The sequence below is a fragment of the Amblyraja radiata genome, chromosome 12, assembly GCF_010909765.2.
Source record: "Amblyraja radiata isolate CabotCenter1 chromosome 12, sAmbRad1.1.pri, whole genome shotgun sequence".
Lineage (NCBI taxonomy): Eukaryota > Metazoa > Chordata > Chondrichthyes > Rajiformes > Rajidae > Amblyraja > Amblyraja radiata.
In genome coordinates, this window is record NC_045967.1 from 45,593,425 (window position 1) to 45,617,952 (window position 24,528).

At 43.8% G+C, this 24,528-nt stretch overlaps 1 protein-coding gene and 1 long non-coding RNA gene across 2 annotated transcripts in view; one reads left to right on the plus strand and one right to left on the minus strand.

Moving 5' to 3' along the window:
* On the minus strand, positions 1–22,670 carry LOC116979157. The gene is made up of 3 exons (XR_004413635.1): positions 22,658–22,670; positions 11,433–11,437; positions 1–368 (listed from the first exon to the last, which is right to left on the minus strand). It is a non-coding gene; the product is annotated as an uncharacterized LOC116979157 (long non-coding RNA).
* The window catches only part of vbp1 (VHL binding protein 1), a 21,767-nt gene continuing 5,166 nt past the window's right edge, over positions 7,928–24,528 (plus strand). Inside the window, exons 1-3 of the mRNA XM_033030682.1 lie at positions 7,928–8,048; positions 19,161–19,285; positions 22,070–22,136. Coding sequence (XP_032886573.1) covers positions 7,968–8,048; positions 19,161–19,285; positions 22,070–22,136 — 273 coding nt within the window. The 5' untranslated portion in view covers positions 7,928–7,967. The remainder of the gene's footprint in view (positions 8,049–19,160; positions 19,286–22,069; positions 22,137–24,528) is intronic.

Sequence of the window (24,528 nt, forward strand, 5' to 3'; positions counted from 1 at the left end):
CATTTCATGGCACCATAATGTTTGGGACACATGGCTTCATAGGTGTTTGTAATTACTCAGGTGTGTTTAAATGCCTCCCTAATGCAGTTATAAGAGAGCTCTTGGCACCTAGTCTTTCCATCACCTTTGGAAACTTTTTTTGCTGTTTATCAACATGAGGACCAAAGTTGTGCCAACGAAAGTCAAAGAAGCCATTATGAGACTGAGAAACAAGAATAAAACTGTTAACAGACATCAGCCAAACGTTAGGTTTACCAAAATCAACTGTTTAGGGCATCATTAAAAAGAAAGAGCACTGGGGAGCTTGCTAATCGCAAAGGGACTAGCAGGCCAAGAAAGACCTCCACAGCTGATGACAGAAGAATTCTCTATAATAGAGAAAAATCCCCAAACACCTGTCTGACAGATCAGAAACACTATTCAGGAGTCAGGTGTGGATTTGTCAGAAGACTTCATGAACAGAAATATAGAGGCGACACTGCAAGATGCAAACCACTGGTTAGCCACAAAAATACAATGGCCAGGTTCCAGTTTGCCAAGAAGTGCTTAAAAGAGCAACCACATTTCTGTAAAAAAGGTCTTGTGGACAGATGAGACGAAGATTAACTTATATCAGAGTGATGGTAAGTGTAAAGTATGGAGGAGAGCATTAACTGCCCAAGATCCAAAGCATACCACCTCATCTGTGAAACACGGTTGTGTGGGTGTTACGACCTGGGCATGTACGGCTGCTGTTATGGCCTGGGCAGGTACTGGCTCACTTATCTTCATTGATGATGCAACTGCTGATGGTAGTAGCCTAATGAATTCTGAAGTGCATAGACACATCCTATCTGCTCAATTTCCAACACATGCCTCAAAACTGGTTCATTCCACAGCAAGCCAATGATCCCAAACATACTGCTAAAGCAACGAAGGAGTTTTTCAAAGGTAAAAAATGGTAAATTCTTGAGTGGCCGTCAATCACCCAATTGAGCATGCCTTTTATATGCTGAAGAGAAAACCGAAGGGGACTAGCCTCCAAAACAATCTTAAGCTAAAGATGGCTGAAATACAGGCCTGGCAGAGCATCACCAGAGAAGACACCCAGCAACTGGTGATGTCCATGAATCGCAGACTTCAAGCAGTCATTGCATGCAAAGGATATGCAACAAAATACTAAACATGACTACTTTCATTTACATGATATTGCTGTGTCCCAAATATTATGGTGCCCTGAAATGGGGGGACTGTATGAACACTGCTGTAATTTCTACATGGTGAAACCAAAATGTATAAAAATGTATTAAAATCTGACAATGTGCACTTTAACCACATGTGATTTTTTTTTTTTCTATTACAAATCTCAAATTGTGGAGCACAGAGACAAATAAATAAATGACGGGTCTTTGTCCCAAACATTATGGAGAGCACTGTACCAATAGAAAAAATAAATAAAGTTTACTATGTTTTCTCAACAATATCATTGATTTAATGGTCGACAGCAAAACACAAATCTGCCAGAGGAACTCAATGGGTCAGGCAGCACCGATGGAGGAATTGACAAAACATTTTGTGTCATGCCTCTTCTGGAGAAGGGGGAGAAAAACCTATATAAGGGGGGTGGGGTTGGCAATTTTTTTTAATTTTCATCTAAATATGTATCATTAATCAATGTTTTAATGAGTGCCTTAGTACATGCCCATTCATAGTATTTGGAATTGGATTGAACTTGGACTACTGTGAGCAGTTTTAGGCCCCATATCTTAGAACGGCACGATGGCGCAGGAGTAGAGTTGCTGCCTTACAGCGCCAGAGACCCTGGTTCGATCGTGACTACCGTTGCTGTCTGTATGGAGTACGTTCTCCCCGTCACTTGTGTGGGTTTTCTTCGGGCATTCTGGTTTCCTCCCACACTCCAAAGACGTACAGGTTTGTAGGTTAATTGACTTTGTAAAAATTGTACAATGTCCCTAGTGTGTGTTAGATAGTGTTAGTGTGTGTGTGGATTGCTGGTTGACAGGCCGTAGGGCCTGTTTCTGAGCAGCATTTCTAAATTAAACTGTCTGAAGAGGGATGTGATAGCATTGGAGAGGGTCCAGAGGAGATTTACGAGAATGATCCCAGGGATGTTTGGGTTAACGTATGATTACCATTTGATGACTCTGGGCCAGTACTTGCTAGAGTTTAGAAGTATGAGGGGAGGGGGGTTTCATTCAAAATTATCAAATACTGAAAGTCCTTATTAGAGTGGATGTGGAGAGGATGTTTCTAATAGCGGGAGAGTCTAAGATCAGAGGGTCCAGCCTCAGAATAAAATAATATACCTTTAGAGTGGAGATGAGTTTAGAGTAGTCAATGCCTACTATGTTCTGTTGTGCTGAAGCAAAGCAAGAATTTCATTGTCCTATCAGGGACACATGACAAACTCTTGAATCTTGAGGAGGTACCTCTTTAGTTAGAGGGTGGTTAAAGTGTGGAATTCATTGCTACAGATGGCTGTGGAGGCTGTCATTTGGTATTTTTAAAGCTGAGATTGACAGGTTCATGATTAGTATGGGTGTCAAAGGTTACGGGGAGAAGACAGGAGAATGGGATTGAGGGAAAGATAATCAGCCATGATTGAATTTGCAGTATAGAATCGATGGGCCAAATGATTTAATTATGTTCCTATGTCTTATGAACTAATCCCTTTTGCCTGCATTAGACTCGTATGCCTCAATCCCTCTCCTATCCAAGTACATGTCCAGATGCCCTTTAAATGAGTGAATGCCAGGGACCTCAGCAGTGTTGATTTACAGCAGGACCGTGAAGTGCAGTTCAAAACTCCCTGAAAAGGGCAACACTCGCAGATAAGGCAGTGGAGCCAGAATTTGGCATGCTGCCTTCCTAGGCTGTGGCATTGAATACAAGAGTTGGGATGTCATGTAGCTGTGCATTTTTAACAGGACAGTATCCTGCAGAAGTACAAATGGAAGTAAAGTTTGTTCTGCCACAGATGCAGTTGCATTGGTGCTCAAATGGATGAAATTGTCCTCTTACCATCTCATAAAGTCTTACTTGTAGATAATGAATGGTGGGGTGGAAACACATTGCAAGCTTGATCACAAGGATTTTTTAACCTTATTCCTTTCTTTTCATCTCTTCCCAATTCACTAATTTGTCAATTGGGTGCTTTTAATATTCAAATTTTTTCACATTCTTCAAAACAATTTTGATCACATAACCAGGTCCAATGTACAGTGCATTCAGAAAGTATTCAGACCCCTTCACTTTTTCCACATTTTGTTACTCTAAAATGGATTAAATTCATTTTTGTAAACATCAATCTACAGATAATACCCCATAATAAAAAAGCAAAAACAGGTGTTCCGAAATTTTTCCTAAGTAATTAAAAATAAATAACTGAAATATCACATCTACATAAGTATTCAGACCCTCTGCTATGACATTCAAAATTGAGCTTAGGTTTCATCCTGTTTCATATGATTATTTCGTGAGATGTTTCTATAACTTGATTGGAGTCCACCAGTGGTAAATTGATTGGACATAATTTGTAAAGGCACAAACCTGTCTATATAAGGCCCTACAGTTGACAGTGCATGTCAGAACAAAAACCAAGCCATGATGACGAAGGAATTGTCCATAGACCTCCGAGACAGGATTGTGTCGAGACACAAATCTAGGGAAGAGTATAAAACAATTTCTGCAGCATTGCAGGTCCCAAAGAGTACTGTGGCCTCCCTCATTCTTAAATGCAAGAACTTCGGAACCACCAGGACTCTTCATAGAGCTGGCTGCCCGGCCAAACTGAGCAATCAGGGGAGAAGGGCCTTGGTCAGGGAGGTGACCAATAACCTGATGGTCACTATGACAGAGCTCCAGAGTTCCTTTGTGGAGATGGGAGAACCTTCCAGAATGACAACTATATCTGCAGCACTCCACCAATCACGTCTTTATGGTAGAGTGGCCAGATGGAAGCCACCCCTCAGTAAAAGGCACTTGACAGCCTGCTTGGAGTTTGCAAAAAGGCACCTGAAGAACTCTCAGACCATGAGAAACAAGATTCTCTAGTATGATGAAACCAAGATTGAACTCTTTGGCCTGAATGCCAAGCGTCACGTCTGGAGGAAATCAGGCACTGCTCATCACGGTGAATCATGGTGATGGCAGCATCAGGCTGTGGGGATGTTTTTCAGCGGCAGGAACTGGGAAATTAGTCAGGATCGAGGGAAAGGTGAACGGAGCAAAGTACAGAGAGATCCTTGATGAAAACCTGCTCCACAGCATTCTGGAACTTAGACTGGGGTGGAGGTTCACCTTCCAACAGAACAATGATCTTAGGCACACAGCCAAGACAATGCAGGCTTCATGACAAGTCTGTGAATGTCCTTGAGTGGCCCAGCCAGAGCCCGGACTTGAACCAGATCGAACATCTCTGGAGGGACCTGAAAATAGCTGTGCATCGACGCTCCCCATCCAACCTGACAGAGCTTGAGAGGATCTGCAGAGAAGAATGGGAGAAATTACCAAAATACAGGTGTGCCAAGCTTGTAGCGTCATACCCAAGGAGACTTGAGGCTGTAATCGCTGCCAAAGGTGCCTCAACAAAGTACTGAGTAAAGGGTCTGAATACTTATGTAAATGTGATATTTCAGTTATTTATTTTTAATTACTTTGCAAAAATTTCTGAACACCTGTTTTCACATTTTTATTATGTGTAGATTGATGATTAAAAAATTAATTTAATCCATTTTAGAATAAGGCTGTAACGTAACAAAATGTGGAAAAAGTGAAGGGGTCTGAATCTTCTATCTATATCTATTATTATATTACTAAATGTCTGATCTTGACCGCTTTTGGCCCACTGTGCTGTGATTTCCGAGAGAACGCCGCCACCTACGGCCGTGATTTTTGGCCACCTTGCTCAGAGCCTCCCTCCGCCTTCCTGGACCAGAGGATTTTTCCCATCGATGAAAACTCAGAGAGATATTAATGTTTTTTTTTAAATTGCCATTCGCTCTGCTGCCCCTGCTGAAGCGAGGGGGAGGGACTATAAAATCAGGAAGTGGTATGCCTTACTCAGTCTCTGCAAGATGGAGGAGGCCAGAGGGTCACGTCTCTCTGAGCTCTGAATAACACTGAACACATGTCTACTCAACTGTGAGTGCCCTTAATGTGGTTTAAAAATGAAAATATAGTTGGTTTGAAGTAAAAAGGCACTGCCTGCAAATGGTTGTTTGGAGGGTTTGGGTTGAATTGAAAAGGCACTCCCTGCAAATGGTTGTTTGGGGGGTTAGGGTTGAATTGAAAAGGCACTGCCTGCCAATGGTTGTTTGGGCGGTTTGGGGTTGAAATGAAAAGGCACTGCCTGCAAATGGTTGTTGGAGGGGGGGAGGGGTTGAACCCCAAGAATCCATTTGGCCCACAATGTCCATACTAGCCCTCTGGAGACCAGTAGTCCCTGCAGCCAACAACACCCATACCAGCGCTCCAGAAAGCCCCCCCCCCCCACTGGCCACCAATATTGGAATTGGTGGAGAGGTGGAATATTTCGTCGAGGGACCCGCCCTCCCGTGTGAACATAGGACCCAACGGGTCCCACTTAGTCTAGTACTTTCTAAATGCACTGTATATCACCTCAAATGTTTCCTGTCCATATAGGATGCTGTAGAAAATGTAAACACTTTACCTGGAAACAGAATTAGCTGACCTACAAGTTGGTCAGTGAGCCAAATGTCAGAAAATTGACCAAATGTGTATCGATGCCCATTTTTAAATGTGCATAGATATTTAACACTACCACAAAAAATCTGCACATTAGATTAGCTAAAATTGAACCGCCCAATACTCAACAGATCCATGAAAATTAGATGGTAATATTTTAGTGCTCCTTATATCAATCAGTAGCTACACCATAAGAGTATTTAGGCTTGAGACGAAAAATAGATGACTGGAGGAAGTCTGAAGAAGGAGCCGTGACCAAAACATTTACTGTACATTCTCTCCCCACATTGTGTTTCACTGGAAGGACTGTGGGCCAGGCAGCATCTGTGCATGCAAATAAATCAACAACTTTTCAGAAAGTGATCCCGTATCAGGACTGAGTGGGGAGAGAAAATTACCATGATATTGACGTGAAAGGGGGCGAGCATGTCAAGGGGTGTCTTATTGATGCGATTATCATAATTATTTTCAAGAAATAAGACAAATCCAATTAGGCTAACTACAAAAGGATCACCCATGCCTTCTGTCACATGGAATGGTTTACAAGAATCCTTCCAGTAGCTAAAAAGCTCCTCCCAAAGATGAAATGTGGATGGTGTTGACTAACTCTCCCACTCCCATCAGACAAGAAGTGTGAAAACGGACACAGACCCACGCCTCATCCGCCGCCAGGATCGAACCCGGGTTCCCGGCGCTGCAGGACCGCCACCCCCCCCGCCCGAGTGTCCCATCCCTGCCCGGGGGGCGGCCAGAGACGTCCGGAACGACAGGACACCGGCCCTGAGCAGCGGCCCCCAGCCAGTACGGAGAAGTGGCAACCCCAGCTCAACTCCACCGGGCCAACCGACTGTTGGCGCCAGCTGCAAGTCCGGGGCCGCCACCGCTCCAGGTCTGTACTCCGGCTGCCGGCTGGACAGGCAGAGCCAAGCTGCAGCCAGCGCCTCCCCCCCGCACCGGTTGCAAGTACCCCCCCGCCCCCGCACCGGTTGCAAATAAGGGGACGGCCCAGCATCAACTCAACATCGCCCGCAGTGCCGGAAACCCGAGCCCGACCATGGACGAAATGCAGGCATGCACACAACGCAGCACCACAGCTGCCGAGAATGTTTATAGCGAGTGACCTACGACCTGGGCGCGCGCAGTCGGAATACCAAACTCGCTTATTGTCTACTCAGGGGTGTGATATTTGTGCAATTTAAATGCATGGGAGATATTCGATGCTTCAACATTTCTTGCATTTGTCAACTGATATTTGTTAGATATTTTCCCAAGTTGAATGAGATCAAGAGTTTTATTGTCATGTGTCCCTGATAGGACAATGAAATTCTTGCTTTGCTTTAGCACACCAGAACATAGTAGGCACGAATACTGAACAGATCAGTGTGTCCATATACCATTGCATAAATATATACACACTTGAATAATTAAACTGATAAAGTGCAAATAAACAGATTATTGGTTATTAATGTTCAGATTTTTGTCCGAGCCGAGTTTAATAGCCTGATGGCTTTTGGGAAGAAGCTGTTCCTGAACCTGGTCGTTACAGTCTTCAGGTTCCTGTACCTTCTACCTGAAGGTAGTGTGGAGATGAGTGTGTGGCCAGGATGGTGTGGGTCCTTGATGATGCTGCCAGCCTTTTTGAGGCAGCGACAGTGATAAATCCCCTCGATGGACGGGAGGTCAGAGCCGATGATAGACTGGGCAGTGTTTACCACTTTTACCACATTACCACTTTTTGTAGTCTTTTCCGCTCCAGGGCGCTCAAGTTTCCTAACCAAGCCACGATGCAACCAGTCAGTCCTCCTTGACATACCGACCCTCCGTAATCTTCTCAGGAAGTAGAGGCGCCGATGTTCTTTCTTTATGATTGCTGCATCAGTGTTCTGGGACCAGGAAAGATCTTCAGAGATGTGCACGCCCAGGAATTTGAAGCATGGGAGATATTCGATGCTTCAACATTCCTTGAATTTGTCGACTCTGATATTTGTTAGATATCTTCCCAAGTTGGATGCATGGGAGATATTCGATGCTTCAGCATTTCTTGCATTTTTTCCACTCAGCGGTGTGATATTTATTATTTTCCGAAGTTGATCGCAGCGGAGATATTCGATGCTTCAGCATTCCTCGCATGTGGCCTTGAGTGCAGAGCGCTGCCCTCAGATGATTGACGGGAGCGCGGCGGGCGGGGGGAGGGGGCGGGGCGTGCGCGCTCGCGCCCGGGTTGCGTCACTCACTCCGACGACGTCAGTGTGCTCCCCAAGATGGCGACCACCAGTGGGAGCGGCGATAGCAACGCGGCTCCGAGCCGCAAGCACCTGGGCATCCCCCAGGCCATCTTTGTGGTAAGGCCGCCTGTCCTCCCCTCCCCGGGAGCTGTGGTCAGGGCGGCGGCGACGGCGAGCTCGTACCTGTGTCGGTCTCGGAGCCCGCGTGTGTGTGTGTGTGAGGCCCGGGCCGGGCCGGGGCCTGCGGACGGGAGCGCTACTGTCCCCATGGAGATGGGCGCTGGCCGGCCGCCGCCTCCTTGCCCTCCCGCTGCCGCAGCTCAGCTCAGCCCCTCCACCCGGAGATCACTGCTCTCTGGGGCTGCTCCCACTCATGTGGCCCTCGGAGCCGAACAGATCAGCGGGTCCTGCTTGTGTTTTTAATGTGTATATATGTAGACGGACACAAACTGCTGGAGTAACTCAGCGGGACAGGTAGCAGCATCTCTGGAGAGAAGGAATGGGTGATGTTTCGGGTGGAGACCCTTCAGACGTTACCGCTGAAGTAGGGGCCTCGACCCGAAACGTCACCCAATCCTCTCCAGAGATGCTGCTACCTGTCCCACTGAGGTACTCCAGCATTTTGTGTCGACCTTCGATTTAAACCAACATCTGCAGTTCTTTCCTTTACCTGTATATGTATGTACGCATACATATGTGTGTATGGAAATCTATATATATATATATGTGTGTGTATGTGTTTGTCATTGTTCTATCTGGGAAATATGACAATACACTCTTGACCCACTCCACGCCTCACTTCCGGCGAGCTTTTAAGGGATGAAATCAGCCAGGCTTTTTGTATTGTTAATGATTATCATTATTAACATCATTCCTTCTCCAGGGATGCTGTTTGCCCCGTTGAGTTACTCCAGCATTTTGTGTCCATCTTTGGTGTAAACCAGCATTTGCAGTTCCTTCCTTAACTATAGTGGTCGCTTGGTAAAGGTCCTGACCCAAAACGTTGTCTACCCATTCCCTCCCCAGATGCTCCCTGAGCTGCTGAGTTATTCCAACACTGTGTTTTGCTCAAGATTCCAGCATCTGCAGCTCCTTGTGTCTCCAATGACTTGGGTACACAGACAATAGACGAGGACGGGGTTGTGCCTGCTATATTTAAATATTCTACACACACATTTAAACAGGTACCAGGTACCAAAATGTTTCAGAGGTGATCAGCACCATGTCAATGCCAGAGAAATAAGGGAGCCCACGTTATTTGGGTTTGCTGGATATATTTGGTTGATATCTGTTGTAAAATTTAGCTTAAGGAATATAGACACTAGATGAGGGGATTTAAAATATCTTGCCTGATACATGGACTATCTAACAAAAGGCTTCAGTAGAGGAATTTCTATAGTCATTCTTCTTCCTCGTGTCCGGCCATCTTCTACATCACGTCTATCGGTCAGTGACGGTTGACAGTCAGTGGTTGCAGAATTGGCCACTTCAGTCAGTCACTGTGGTACAGTTTCTGTCGTCAGCATTGCCCGGGATGCGCCACGTGGAGGCTTCTGCTTGCATCCCTATAGTCATTGAAAAAGGGAGGTAGTGGGAGATGGAGGCACATATGGTCCATAGATTACTGTTTGTTTTATTTTTTAATTTTATTTAACACCATCATCTGGATGCTTTAGTTTGTGATTGAATAACTCAAAAGAAATGAGCATCTGCAGTTCCTTCTTAAACAAATAGTTTATCGTTGGTTCACCCATAGAAAAGCTTGAGAGTAAAGGAGGGAAAATGCCGATTACAGGCCAAAAGATTGATTTGAATCAGATTATAAATTGAGTGCAGTATTCCAGAGAACAGGTTGGAGAAGCTGTAAATTCTGTTATGGGTAGAGTGGCGGATTAGTAAAGGATATATAAGAGGAAGAGAAAAAACTGCTGAAAGGAACTAAAATAATAATAAAGGCTATAGGAACTGTAATTGTGCCATACCAAGATGTCATGTATCCTATCTGGGTGAATGACAGATTGGTATAGTCACTGTTCTACCTGTGACCATAAGAAATAGTTGATTTGTTATGTTACCAGCCCGTTCCATCATGCAAACCACACCCCCCCCCCCCCCCCCAGTCTAGTCCAGTCCCCACCACCAATGACCCATCTATGCTTCTTCACACTGCCTTGTAATCAAAGACCGGATTTTGATGGCTTTACCTTGCACTAAACGTTATTTCCCTATCATATATCTATACACTGTAAATGGATCAATTGTAATCATGTATTGTATTTCTGCTGACTGGTTAGCACTCAACAAAATTTTCACTGTACCTTGGTGCATGTGACAATAAACTATAACTGAACTGAAAGGACCCGTGACTGACACCAGTGATTCTCTCTACTCCCGTGAGGCAGAAAATAACGAAAGATTGAAAGCTGGATTTTTCATCACTGTTATCAGAATCTTGACATAAATCTTGCATACAATTAATTCCCAGTCTTCCAATCCTCCTCATTGCGGCCCTTGCACTTATTTTATTTTTCTCTGCACCTGTAACACTATATTCTGAATTCTGATTATATTCAGTTACGGTATAGGTTATTGTCACGTGCACTGAGGTACAGTGAAAAGCTATTGCACCACCATATATTCTCGTATATGGTATGATTTCTTGCTACTTAAGTAATAACATTTCCTTTTTTTAAATTAGCTATAACGCTAAAAATCTGCCTGCTGCCTTTCTGTCACGTGGCTCTGCACTATATGTGTTTGAGGCAAGAGAAATTGCAGAAAGAGAGGCAATATAACCATTATCAAATCTGTTTATTAGTTTAATGACTAACCTTACTGACCAGTTGTCAAGTATTATATATAACAGCCAACAGTATATTGGAGATGTAACAATGTTAGTTTTGTGGCAGTGTCTTTTGTTTGAAGAAGTTTGGACAGTGTTGGCCATGGAATTATTAGATCACGGGAAGGTGATCACAATTGACCAAACCCTGTCCTCACCTTCTGCACTTCCAGTAAGTTCAGGATACTCAAATTATGAATAAGATCTTCATAGATGTTATCCATTTGTGCTGTGGTGCTGATGGTTATTGTATTTATTCCACCTCTGTCAATAGAGTCAATATAGAATATAATGGCCAAAGTGCCCCAGGAATAGGCCCTTTGGCCAACAATGTCTGTCGAATATAATGTTAAGATAAACTGATCTATTCTACCTGCACATGATCCATAGCCCTCCATTCCCTGCATATCCACGTGCCTATCTAAAAGCTTCTTAATTGTCACTATCGTATCTGCCTCCACAACTCCTGGATGCAATATCAAGGCACCCACTCTCTGTGTAAAAACAAAACTTGCCCCTCGCATCTCCTTTAAACTCTGCCCATCGTAACTTAAATCTGTGCCTTCTAGTTTTTTATATTTCCACCCTGGGATAGAGGTTCTGATTGTCTACCTTATCTATGCCTTTACCCTCTAATTACAGGCATCAGACTGGTAAACCTCTTCTGCACCGTTTCCAAAGCCTCCACATCCTCCCTGTGATTGGGCAACTAGAAATGCACGAAATGCGGCCTAACTAAAGTCCTATAAAGCTGCATCATGACTTCCTGCCTCTTGTCCCGATCAGTGAAGGCAGGCATACCATATGCCTTCTTTAGCACTCTTATCTACTGTTTATCTGTTTCTTAGTATGTCATATGTGGGGGGTGGTGGGGGGGGAATAGGGGAAAACCGCTCTTCAGTCACTTACCTGGACGGAGATGCACCTTTTCTCTGTGTCAAATCCTCGCCACTCGCGGCCTACCAACTGGATTGGCGCGGCCTTTCCTAGCGGAGGCCGATCCAGAACTTCAGCAGTAGGAGCAGCGCGGAATTACTATTGCGGAGCGGGCGATCCCTTGCTGGGGATCTTCAGTGTTGGAGCTCCATCCAGCGGGCCTGTGGACCTCGGAAGCCGCAGTCTCCGGTGAGAAGCGGCCAATTCATGAACTCCAAGCCGCAGAGTGTGTTCCAATCGGTTCCGACGCCGGAGTTTCAATCATCCCGGCAAGAGAGGGCCTGTACATCAGGCCGTCCGTAGCGGCGACTGCGGAGGGTTCAAACCAATGATCATAGAGCGGAGCAAGATGGTTCACTCCGAAAAAGCCGTAGTAGGTAATGGGTAATATTCAGCGCCATTTCCATAACAGGCTTCCGTCATGGCGTCAACAAGAGATATACAGTGGCTTGCAAAAGTATTCATACACCTTGAACTTTTCCACATTTTGTCACGTTACAACCACAAACGTAAATGTATTTTATTGGGATTTTATGTGATAGACCAACACAAAGTGGTGCATAATTGTGAAGTGGAAGGAAAATGATACATGGTTTTCAAATCTTTTTACAAATAAAAAACTGAAAAGTGTGGCGTGCAAAAGTATTCAGCCCCCCTGAGTCAATACTTTGTAGAACCACCTTTCGCTGCAATTATAGCTGCAAGTCTTTTGGGGTATGTCTCTAGCAGCTTTGCACATCTAGAGACTGAAATTTTTGCCCATTCTTCTTTGCAAAATAGCTCAAACTCAGTCAGATTGAATGGAGATCGTCTGTGAACAGCAATTTTCAAGTCTTGCCAGAGATTCTCAATTGGATTTAGGTCTGGACTTTGACTGGGCCATTCTAACACATGAATATGCTTTGATCTAAACCATTCCATTGTAGCTCTGGCTGTATGTTTAGGGTCGTTGTCCTGCTGGAAGGTGAACCTCCGCCCCAGTCTCAAGTCTTTTGCAGACTCTAACAGGTTTTCTTCCAAGATTGCCCTGTATTTGGCTCCATCCATCTTCCCATCAACTCTGACCAGCTTCCCTGTCCCTGCTGAAGAAAAGCATCCCCACAGCATGATGCTGCCACCACCATGTTTCACAGTGGGGATGGTGTGTTCATGGTGATGTGCAGTGTTAGTTTTCCGCCACACATAGCGTTTTGCATTTAGGCCAAAAACTTCAATTTTGGTCTCATCTGACCAGAGCACCTTCCTCCACATATAACCATATAACCATACAACAATTACAGCACGGAAACAGGCCATCTCGACCCTTTTAGTCCGTGCCAAACACATAATCTCCCCTAGTCCCATATACCTGCGCTCAGACCATAACCCTCCATTCCTTTCCCATCCATATAACTATCCAATTTATTTTTAAATGATAAAAACGAACCTGCCTCCACCACCTTCACTGGAAGCTCATTCCACACAGCTACCACTCTCTGAGTAAAGAAGTTCCCCCTCATGTTACCCCTAAACTTCAGTCCCTTAATTCTCAAGTCATGTCCCCTTGTTTGAATCTTCCCTACTCTCAGTGGGAAAAGCTTTTCCACGTCAACTCTGTCTATCCCTCTCATCATTTTAAAAACCTCTATCAAGTCCCCCCTTAACCTTCTGCGCTCCAAAGAATAAAGCCCTAACTTGTTCAACCTTTCTCTGTAACTTAGTTGCTGAAACCCAGGCAACATTCTAGTAAATCTCCTCTGTACTCTCTCTATTTTGTTGACATCCTTCCTATAATTAGGCGACCAAAATTGTACACCATACTCCAGAATTGGCCTCACCAATGCCTTGTACAATTTTAACATTACAACTTCTATACTCAATGCTCTGATTTATAAAGGCCAGCACACCAAAAGCTTTCTTTACCACCCTATCTACATGAGATTCCACTTTCAGGGAACTGTGCACAGTTATTCCCAGATCCCTCTGTTCACCTACATTCTTCAATTCCCTACCATTTACCATGTACGTCCTATTTTGATTTGTCCTGCCAAGATGTAGCACCTCACACTTATCAGCATTAAACTCCATCTGCCATCTTTCAGCCCACTCTTCCAACTGGCATAAATCTCTCTGTAGACTGAAACTCTACTTCATTACCCGCAACCCCACCTATCTTAGTATCGTCTGCATACTTACTAATCCAATTTACCACACCATCGTCCAGATCATTGATGTACATGACAAACAACAGTGGACCCAACACAGATCCCTGTGGCACCCCACTCGTCACTGGCCTCCAACCTGACAAACAACCATCCACCATTACTCTCTGGCATCTCCCATTCAGCCACTGTTGAATCCATCTTGCTACTCCACCATTAATACCCAACCATTGAACCTTCTTAATCAACCTTCCATGAGGAACCTTGTCAAAGGCCTTACTGAAGTCCATATACACAACATCCACTGCTTTACCCTCATCAATTTCCCGAGTAACATCTTCAAAAAATTCAAGAAGATTAGTTAAACATGACCTTCCAGGCACAAATCCATGTTGACTGTTCCTAATCAGACCCTGTTTATCCAGATGCTTATATATATTATCTCTAAGTATTCTTTCCATTAATTTGCCCACCACTGACGTCAAACTAACAGGTCTATAATTGCTAGGTTTACTCTTAGACCCCTTTTTAAACAATGGAACAACATGCGCAGTACGCCAATCCTCCGGCACTATTCCCGTTTCTAATGACATTTGAAATATTTCTGCCATAGCCCCTGCTATTTCTACACTAACTTCCCTCAATGTCCTAGGGAATATCCTGTCTGGACCTGGAGACTTATCCACTTTTATATTTCTCAAAAGTGTCAGTACTTCCTCTTCTTTGATCATCTTCTTTGCAAGCCACTGTAGATGGTACTATGGACAAACGAATGGAAGATATGCCTATATCTCCCGTTTCCCTTGACTGTCAGTCTGAAGAAGGGTCTCGACCCGAAATGTCACCTATGCTGCTCAATGCTCTTTGCTTTCGTCCGTCTGTCCGCGCGTTTGCTCGCTCTTGGTGCCAGCGCTTCTCCACTCAGACTCCGCTAAACAAACACACACACAGCATGTCTGGCAGATGTTTGCTGTGTCCCCCACATGGCTTGTGGCAAACTGCAAACGGGACTTCTTATGGCTTTTTTTCAACAATGGCTTTCTTCTTGCCACTCTTCCATAATTTGGAAGAGTTGTGGAGTGCACGACTAATAGTTGCCCTGTGGACAGATTCTCCCACCTGAGCTGTGGATCTCTGCAGCTCCTCCAGAGTTACCATGGGCCTCTTGGCTGCTTCTCTGATCAATGCTCTCCTTGCCCGGCCTGTCAGTTTAGGTAGACGGCCATGTCTTGGTAGGTTTGCAGTTGTGCCATACTCTTTCCATTTTCGGATGATGTATTGAACAGTGCTCCGTGAGATGTTCAAAGCTTGGGATTTTTTTTATAACCTAACCCTGCTTTAAACTTCTCCACAACTTTATCCCTGACCTGTCTGGTGTGTTCCTTGGGCTTCATGATGCTGTTTGTTCACTAATGTTCTCTAACAAACCTCTGAGGCCTTCACAGAACAGCTGTATTTATACTGAGATTAGATTACACACAAGTGGGGACTCTATTTACTAATTAGGTGACTTCTGAAGGCAATTGGTTGCACTGGATTTTATTTAGGGGTTTCAGAGTAAAGGGGGCTGAATACTTTTGAACGCCACACTTTTCAGTTTTTTATTTGTAAAAAAATTTGAAATCCATGTATCATTTTCCTTCCACTTCACAATTATGCGCCACTTTGTGTTGGTCTATCACATAAAATCCCAATAAAATACATTTACGTTTGTGGTTGTAACGTGACAAAATGTGGAAAAGTTCAAGGGGTATGAATACATTTGCAAGCCACTGTAGATGGTACTATGGACAAATGAATGGAAGATATGCCTATATCTCCCGTTTCCCTTGACTGTCAGTCTGAAGAAGGGTCTCGACCCGAAATGTCACCTATGCTGCTCTATGCTCTTTGCTTTCGTCCGTCTGTCCGCGCGTTCGCTCGCTCTTGGTGCCAGCGCTTCTCCACTCAGACTCCGCTATACAAACACACACACGCACACACACACACACAGCATGTCTGGCAGATCGGTGCGGGCCGAGACCAGGAGCAGGGCGAAGGATGACATCAAACGGGTCATGGCAGCTATCTAAAAAGTCAACCCGAAATATCACCTAGTCCTTTTCTCCAGAGATGCTACCTCATCCGCTGATTTACTACAGCCTTTTGTGTCTGTTTTCGGTTTAAACCAGCATCTGCAGTTCCTCCCTGTACAAGGTATGTGCCGTTTTCATGTGTATTAGCGCGTGTCCTGTCAGATTTGGCTTCCAGTCAGATTAACAATCACGTAAGTTTCCACACACACACTTACTTCAGCAAATAGCGACCTAGGCAGTGCTGACAGTGATGGGGGAAATTGATGTATCGTTTACTGCATTTACATAGAAACATAGAAAATAGGTGCAGGAGTAGGCCATTCGGCCCTTCGAGCCTGCACCGCCATTCAATATGATCATGGCTGATCATGCAACTCAGTATCCTGTACCTGCCTTCCCTCCATACCCCCTGATCCCTTTTGCCACAAGGGCCACATCTAACTCCCTCTTAAATATAGCCAATGAACAGGCCTCAACTACCTTCTGTGGCAGAGAGTTCCAGAGACTCACCACTCTCTGCGTGAAAAATGTTTTTCTCATCTCGGTCCTAAAGGATTTCCCCATTATCCTTAAACTGTGACCCCTTGTCCTGGACTTCCCCAACATCGGGAACAATCTTCCTGCATCTAGCCTGTCCAACCCCCTAAGAATTTTGTAAGTTTCTATAAGATCCCCCCTCAATCTTCTAAATTCTAGCGAATACAAGCTGAGTCTATCCAGTCTTTCTTCATATGAAAGTCCTGACATCCCAGGAATCAGTCTGGTGAACCTTCTCTGTACTCCCTCTATGGCAAGAATGTCTTTCCTCAGATTTGGAGACCAAAATTGTACACAATACTCCTGGTGTGGTCTCACCAATACCCTGTACAACTGCAGTAGAACCTCCCTGCTCCTATACTCAAATCCTTTTGCTATGAATGCTAACATACCATTCGCTTTTTTCACTGCCTGCTGCACCTGCATGCCTACTTTCAATGACTGGTGTACCATGACACCCAGGTCTCGTTGCATCTCCCCTTTTCCTAATCGGCCACCATTTAGATAATAGTCTATTTTCCTGTTTTTGCCACCAAAGTGGATAACCTCACATTTATCCACATTATACTGCATCTGCCATGCATTTGCCCACTCACCCAGCCTATCCAAGTCACCTTGCAGCCTCCTAGCATCCTCCTCACAGCTAACACTGCCCCCCAGCTTCGTGTCATCAGCAAACTTGGAGATGTTGCAATCAATTCCCTCGTCCAAATTCCCTCGTCCTCGTTAAAAATAAAAATTTAAAAAACATTTTAAACATTTAAAAACACACAAACTGTTCCCCGCAACGCTCATTACACTGCGAGAGGCATAACTGGTCAGTTTGGTTTACTGAAATGCCGGAAGTTACGCTCCAGTGCGTACTACACGTCAGTCCATTGGATTTCGCAGGAGTGGACCATCTTCCTCCGCTCTAAGATCTTTGGTTCAAAGGCCCCGACCACGGGTGAACAAAGAGGAAGATGACTGAACTTTATTGCCTTCCATCACAGTGAGAATTATTGATTCCACTGTGGTGGATGTTTATGTTAAACTCTATTGTGTATTGTGTTATTTTTATTCGTATGGCTGTATCGTAACTGTATGGTAGCCCAAGAAGAGTAAGGTGATGTGCCTCAATGACTATCGACCGGTGGCACTAACGCCGATGGTGATGAAGTGCTTTCAAAGGTTGATCATGGAGCAAATCAACTCCTGCCTCGACAAAAACCTGGATCCACTGCAGTTCGCTTACCGCCACAACAGATCAACGGTGGGTGCGTTCTCGCTGGCCCTCCACTCCGCTCTGGACCATTTGGACAACAAAAACACATATGTCAGGCTGTTATTCATTGATTACAGCTCGGCATTTAATACTATCATCCTCTCCAAGCTCGTTACCAAACTCGCAGATCTGGGTCTCTGCGCATCCCTCTGCAATTGGATCTTCGACTTCCTCATCCACAGACCACAGTCTATTGGTGGAAATGTGTCAGACTCGATAACAATCAGCACGGGAGCACCTCAAGGCTGTGTGCTCAGCCCCCTGCTGTACTCTATACTCATGACTGCGTAGCCGGTCATAGTGCGAACTCCATCATCAAGTTCGCTGACGACACCACTGTTGTGGGACGTATCACTGATGGGGATGATTCCGAGTATAGAAGAGAGATCGAGCAACTGTCCATATGGTGCCAGCACAATAACCTGGCCCTCAACACCAGCAAAACCAAGGAACTGATTGTGGACTTTGGAAGGAGTAGGATGGGGACCCACAGCCCCGTTTATATCAACGGGTCGATGGTTGAAAGGGTCAAGAGCTTCAAATTCCTGGGCGTGCACATCTCTGAAGATCTTTCCTGGTCCGAGAACACTGATGCAATTATCAAGAAAGCACATCAGCGCCTCTACTTCCTGAGAAGATTACGGAGAGTCGGTTTGTCAAGGAGGACTCTGTCTAACTTCTACAGGTGCACAGTAGAGAGCATACTGACCGGTTGCATCGTGGCTTGGTCCGGCAACTTGAGCGCCCTGGAGAGGAAGAGACTACAAAAAGTAGTAAACACTGCCCAGTCCATCATCGGCTCTGACCTTCCTTCCATCGAGGGGATTTATCGCAATCGCTGCCTCAAAAAGGCTGACAGTATCATCAAAGACACACACCATCCTGGCCACACACGCATCTCCCTGCTACCTTCAGGTATAAGGTACAGGAGCCTGAAGACTGCAACAACCAGGTTCAGGAATAGCTACTTCCCCACAGCCATCAGGCTATTAAACCTGGCTCGAACAAAACTCTGAACATTAATAACCCATTATCTGTTATTTGCACTTTATCAGTTTATTTATTCATGTGTTTTGTAGTCAATGCCTACTATGTTCTGTTGTGCTGAAGCAAAGCAAGAATTTCATGGTCCTATCAGGGACACATGACAATAAACTCACTTGACTTGAACTCAAATTTAACTGTACCAATTGGTGCATGTGATAATAAATGTGAACTTGAACTTGAACTACTTGCATGGCCGCATTTAGGGAGCTACTAAGGGCTTGGACCTTAAAATGCCTCTGCACATCAACGTTAGAGGTTTGCCCAGCTGCATAATTCTATTACTCACATATGGTTCTTTGCTCTTTATTTAATGGCACATTTCTTTAGTTAATGGCACATTCATCAGTTAATCGGATTAATTTTCTTTCCTAATCTTTTGTCTCCCAGGAGGATGTTATAGCATTTATGAAGCAAGCTGGTAATGAGACAGCAGACCTTGTGCTGAAGAGGCTAGATGAACAATACCAAAAATACAAATTCATGGAACTGAATCTATCGCAAAAGAAGAGAAGGTGAGTGATCATGTCAAATCGTTAAATGTCCAATCTGTTAAATCATGTTAGTAGTTAAGTAATGATGTTTATCTTTTTTTAAAACAAATGGATGGTTTAGCCTGCAGTTGAAGAAAAGCAATTGATTCTGGTACTGTTTGTAGAAATATTTCTCAAGAGTTTATATCTCCTATATCCCATTGATAGAACTTCTAATGTACAGTGACTGCAAAGAGTAAGTGATATTTTTAGGAGATGGAATAGTATTTTTTTTAAATATATGACTATTTTGTAAACAACATTCTGAAATTCCACTTGTTTTCCCGCAAAAAACTAAAGCTAACTGTGTTTTCAGGTGCCAATGGGATTGCATTTTGTTTCTATTACATATATTCTGCATTTTCTGGTTCAGTTCCTCTTTATATTCCAGTTAATAGAACAGTACAGCACAGGAACAGGGCTCTGTGTCGACCATGGTGCCAAATTAAAGTAACCATATCAGACTATACATGATACGTATCACTTAATTTCCAGCTAGTCCACATGGTTTTTAATTTGAAATTTGCCTGTCAGTTTAGTCCTGTTAAAAATTAAAAACAGAGGCTGATCAAATTACTTGTATGATAAAGTATTCAGTAACATGTAAATAACTTCAAACTGACCTTTACTAATATGCCCACAGCCAAGAAAAGTATGGACACCTATGGACATAATAGGCAGCTGGTATTTTTGAACCTTTGGGTCACAGCTAATTCAAAGCAAAATTCAGATAGTATTAGTAGAAAACTTACTAATAAACAATCTCAAATGCTCAATCTGTCACATGAGTGAAAGATGAATGCAGGATTTTGTTTTGGTTTTGAATTTCGTAAAGTAAAATTATGTGACAAACAATCCTAATTCCTATCAGAATCCTATCATGTCTAAATGAGAGATAAATTGTAGCATAGTAGTTATCGCTACTGTCTTATAGTACCAGTAATCTGGGTGAGATCCTGCCCTCTAGTGCTGTCTATGTGGAGTTTGCATGTTCTCCATGTAAATACCGTGAGTTATTTCTGGTTTTCTCCCACATCCCAAAGATGTGGTAAGTTACTAAGTTATTGTAAAATTATCACCAAAGTATTTGGGAGATTAGCGAAACAGAGTAGAGTTGGTCGGTAAATAAATCACAGGGAAATAAGTGGGAGAATAGTGCTGCTGTGAAATCCAGCACTGACTCAATATTGACTTGTGGGGTACCACAAGGCTCAGTGCTGGGACCCCAGCTATTTACAATATATATTAATGATTTGGACAAGGGAATTGAATGCAACATCTCCAAGTTTGCGGATGACACGAAGCAACCACCCGCGGAGTTTGAACCGTCGCCTCGGCGCAGAGGGAGAACAAAGAGGGAAGAGACAGAGACTTTAAGATTTTGCCTTCCACCACAGTGAGGAGGTGTTTGGTGAACTCACTGTGGTGGATGTTAAATTTGTGTTGATTGTGTGTTTTTGCCACTTTTTAAATTATATGTATGACTGCAGGGAAACAAAATTTCGTTCAGACCGAAAGGTCTGAATGACAATAAAATGAATCTAATCTAATCTAATCTAATCTGGGGGGCAGTGTTAGCTGTGAGGAGGCTGCATGGTGACTTGGATAGGCTGGGTGAGTGGGCAAATGCATGGCAGATGCAGTATAATGTGGATAAATGTGAGGTTATCCACTTTGGTGGCAAAAACAGGAAAGTAGACTATTATCTGAATGGTGGCCGATTAGGAAAAGGGGAGATGCAACGAGACCTGGGTGTCATGGTACACCAGTCATTGAAAGTAGGCATGCAGGTGCAGCAGGCAGTGAAGAAAGCGAATGGTATGTTAGCATTCATAGCAAAAGGATTTGAGTATAGGAGCAGGGAGGTTCTACTGCAGTTGTACAGGGTCTTGGTGAGACCACACCTGGAGTATTGCATACAGTTTTGGTCTCCTATTCTGAGGAAAGACATTCTTGCCATAGAGGGAGTACAGAGAAGGTTCACCAGACTGATTCCTGGGATGTCAGGACTTTCATATGAACAAAGACTGGATAGACTCGGCTTGTACTCGCTAGAATTTAGAAGATTGAGGGGGATCTTATAGAAACTTACAAAATTCTTAAGGGGTTGGACAGACTTAATGCAGGAAGATTGTTCCCGATGTTGGGGAAGTCCAGAACAAGGGGTCACAGTTTAAGGATAAGGGGGAAATCTTTTAGGACCGAGATGAGGAAAACATTTTTCACACAGAGAGTGGTGAATCTCTGGAATTCTCTGCCACAGAAGGTAGTTGAGGCCAGTTCATTGGCTATATTTAAGAGGGAGTTAGATGTGGCCCTTGTGGCTAAATGGATCAGGGGGTATGGAGAGAAGGCAGGTACAGGATACTGAGTTGGATGATCAGCCATGATCATATTGAATGGCGGTGCAGGCTCAAAGGGCCGAATGGCCTACTCCTGCCCCTATTTTCTATGTTTCTAAGTTTCTATGTAATAGGCAAAATGGCCAGCTTCTACTTTGTGAGTAAACGTGAAATGTGTTTCTACATTGATGCGGTTGGATGATGCTGCATATTGCTTGTGGAGGGGTGCGGGGCACAACAGGGCTTTCAGTTGTGCATAGCACCAACCTTACTTGGTGTAAGTGCTTAGATTTTGTTTCAATCAGGTTAAGGCTTAAGGTGGAGATCTTTTACATCTCAGGTCTTGCATGGTTAGTTGAATGTTTCTATGAAAAGTGATAGTTTATCGGCTAGAAGATGATTACTTGCTTCTTCTCTTTCCTAGGCTAAAAAGTCAAATTCCAGAAATTAAACAGACGTTAGAGGTCTTAAAACACATGCAGAAGAAAAAGGTAAATCTCATTAAAGCCTCACATAAAACTCACCAATTGACTGTTTATTTGTTCATTGCTCTTGGATGTCTGTTGTGTATTTTGGTAAATCATAGAATCATACAGCATAGAAACAGGCACTTCAGCCCACCACAGTCATGTTGAATTTTTGCACTAATCCTACATTACTCTCCCCATATCTCCAAATACTTTCTCCATATTTTGCCACATACGCACTAGAAAAAAATTACAGTGGCTAATTAACTTACCAATCTGGACATCTTTGGAATGTGGGAGGGAGAGTATCGTTCATTCATTCATAAAGTATCGTTCGTCCATTCAAATCCACATGGTAACCGGGATAACTTACAAGCTCATGCTAGAGAGGGTGGATGAATGGCCAATGCCCAAGTCATTCCAAGGCTCTCTGGCAAGAGGAGGCTAAGTTGGAGCCACAGAATGAAACACGTTTACAAAATTTTACATCACTAACTTGTACCACCCAATCATTCCCCTGATTATTGTCTTTATTTCAAATCTACTTAAAAAGAAAATGTGAGCACTTAAGCAACCCCGGCTGATAAACTATGCAATTACTTTTCATAAAAACTTTGAACTATCCATGTAAAACCTAGATGTAAAAGATCTTTGCTTCATCCTTCAACATAACATTTTGTGACTTAACACTTCTGTTTAAATTACCCGTAACTTTTTTTTTTTTCTGCTGGCCTTTAATAGAAAATTTTCAAATTCAAATCTGATTTATTCTCCATTATTCTCCATTATTGAATATAAAGCCAGCTACCAGGGATGCTGGAACATTGAAGTTAAAATAATGTGCTGGAAATATCCAGCTGGTCAGACGACTTCTGCTCAAGGAGAAATATGTAAGCACAGGGCTCTCACTTAACTTTTTTTCCCTGTTTCCAGCCGGGCAACCTCGGCAGCTTTTTAGGTTGCCAAATGACAGTTTAGGTGGTCATTTAAGACGGCTTGCATGACGCGTGCGATAATGTGCTCGGACGAAGTGCGTAGTTACCAGTCAGAATTATGCTCAATGAAGCATTCACATATTATTTCTGCTTCAAATAAAGTCGCAAACTAAACATATTCACCAATCAAGACATGATATATACTACAATGACATGCAGCAAAATTCCAATACAGTATCTCAACTGCAATGAATGCAATTTCTATTATCTCTTTCCACTTCCAAACAAAAGTCTGGTTGGATTATTCAGCGTATGATCAACCTCGGTGAGACCAAGCGCATGCTTGGCAATCGAGGTTCGCACAACGAGGTTCGCACAACACCACTCAGTTCACAATAACCAACCTGATCTTCCGGTGGCTCAGCACTTCAACTCCCCCTCCCATTCCGCATCCGACCTTTCTGTCCTGGGCCTCCTCCATGGCCAGAGTGAGGCCCACCGCAAATTGGAGGAACAGCATCTCATATTTTACTTGGGTAGTTTACACCACAACGGTATGAACATTGGCTTCTCCAATTTCAGGTAGTCCTTGCTTTCTCCCTCCATCCCCTCCCATTCCCAGCTCTCCCACAGCCTACTGTCTCCGCCTCTTCCTTTTTTCCGTCCCCCACCCCTCCCGACATCAGTCTGAAGAAGGGCCTCGACCCGAAACGTCGCCTATTTCCTTCGCTCCATAGATGCTGCCTCACCTGCTGAGTTTCTCAAGCATTTTTGTCTACCCATTCGCATAAGTTCTGTTATCCCACTTTCCTCACCCACTCCCTACACATTAGGGGCAATTTTACAGAGACAAGTTAACCTACAAAGCCAATGCGTCTTTAGGATGTGGGAGGAAACCCACACGCTTGCAAGGAGAATGTGCATATTCAACACAGACAGTGCCCGAGAACAGGATCGAACACAGATCTCTGGCGTGTGAGGCAGCAAGTCCACCAGCTCTGCCACTATATTTTATTTTCCAACATAAAAAATTATACGTTGATAACTTTGGTTACTAAAAAAAAAGAAACTATCCATTTTCAGTCTTAAATCTCTAAGTGACGCTATGTCCCTTTACAGCTACTGTATGTTTTAATTCAGTTCAGGACTATGGGGCAGTACATTGGCCATAAAGTTGCTGCCTAAAATTGCCAGAGACCCGGAATTGATCCTGAATATGGGTGCTGTCTGTATGGAGTTTTGTTATCTCGTTTATAACATTGTTTACAGAGTACTATGTTGACATATTCTGTTGTGCTGCTGCAAGTAAGGATTTCATTGTTCTAACTGGGACGTGAGAGAATAAAACATTCTTGACTCTTGACTTACGTCGCTAATGTGTGGGATAGAACTAGTGTACGGCTGATCGGTGGTCGGCGTGAACTTGGTGGGCCGAAGGGCCTGTTTCCACGCTGTATCTTTAAATTAAAGTAAAAACACTA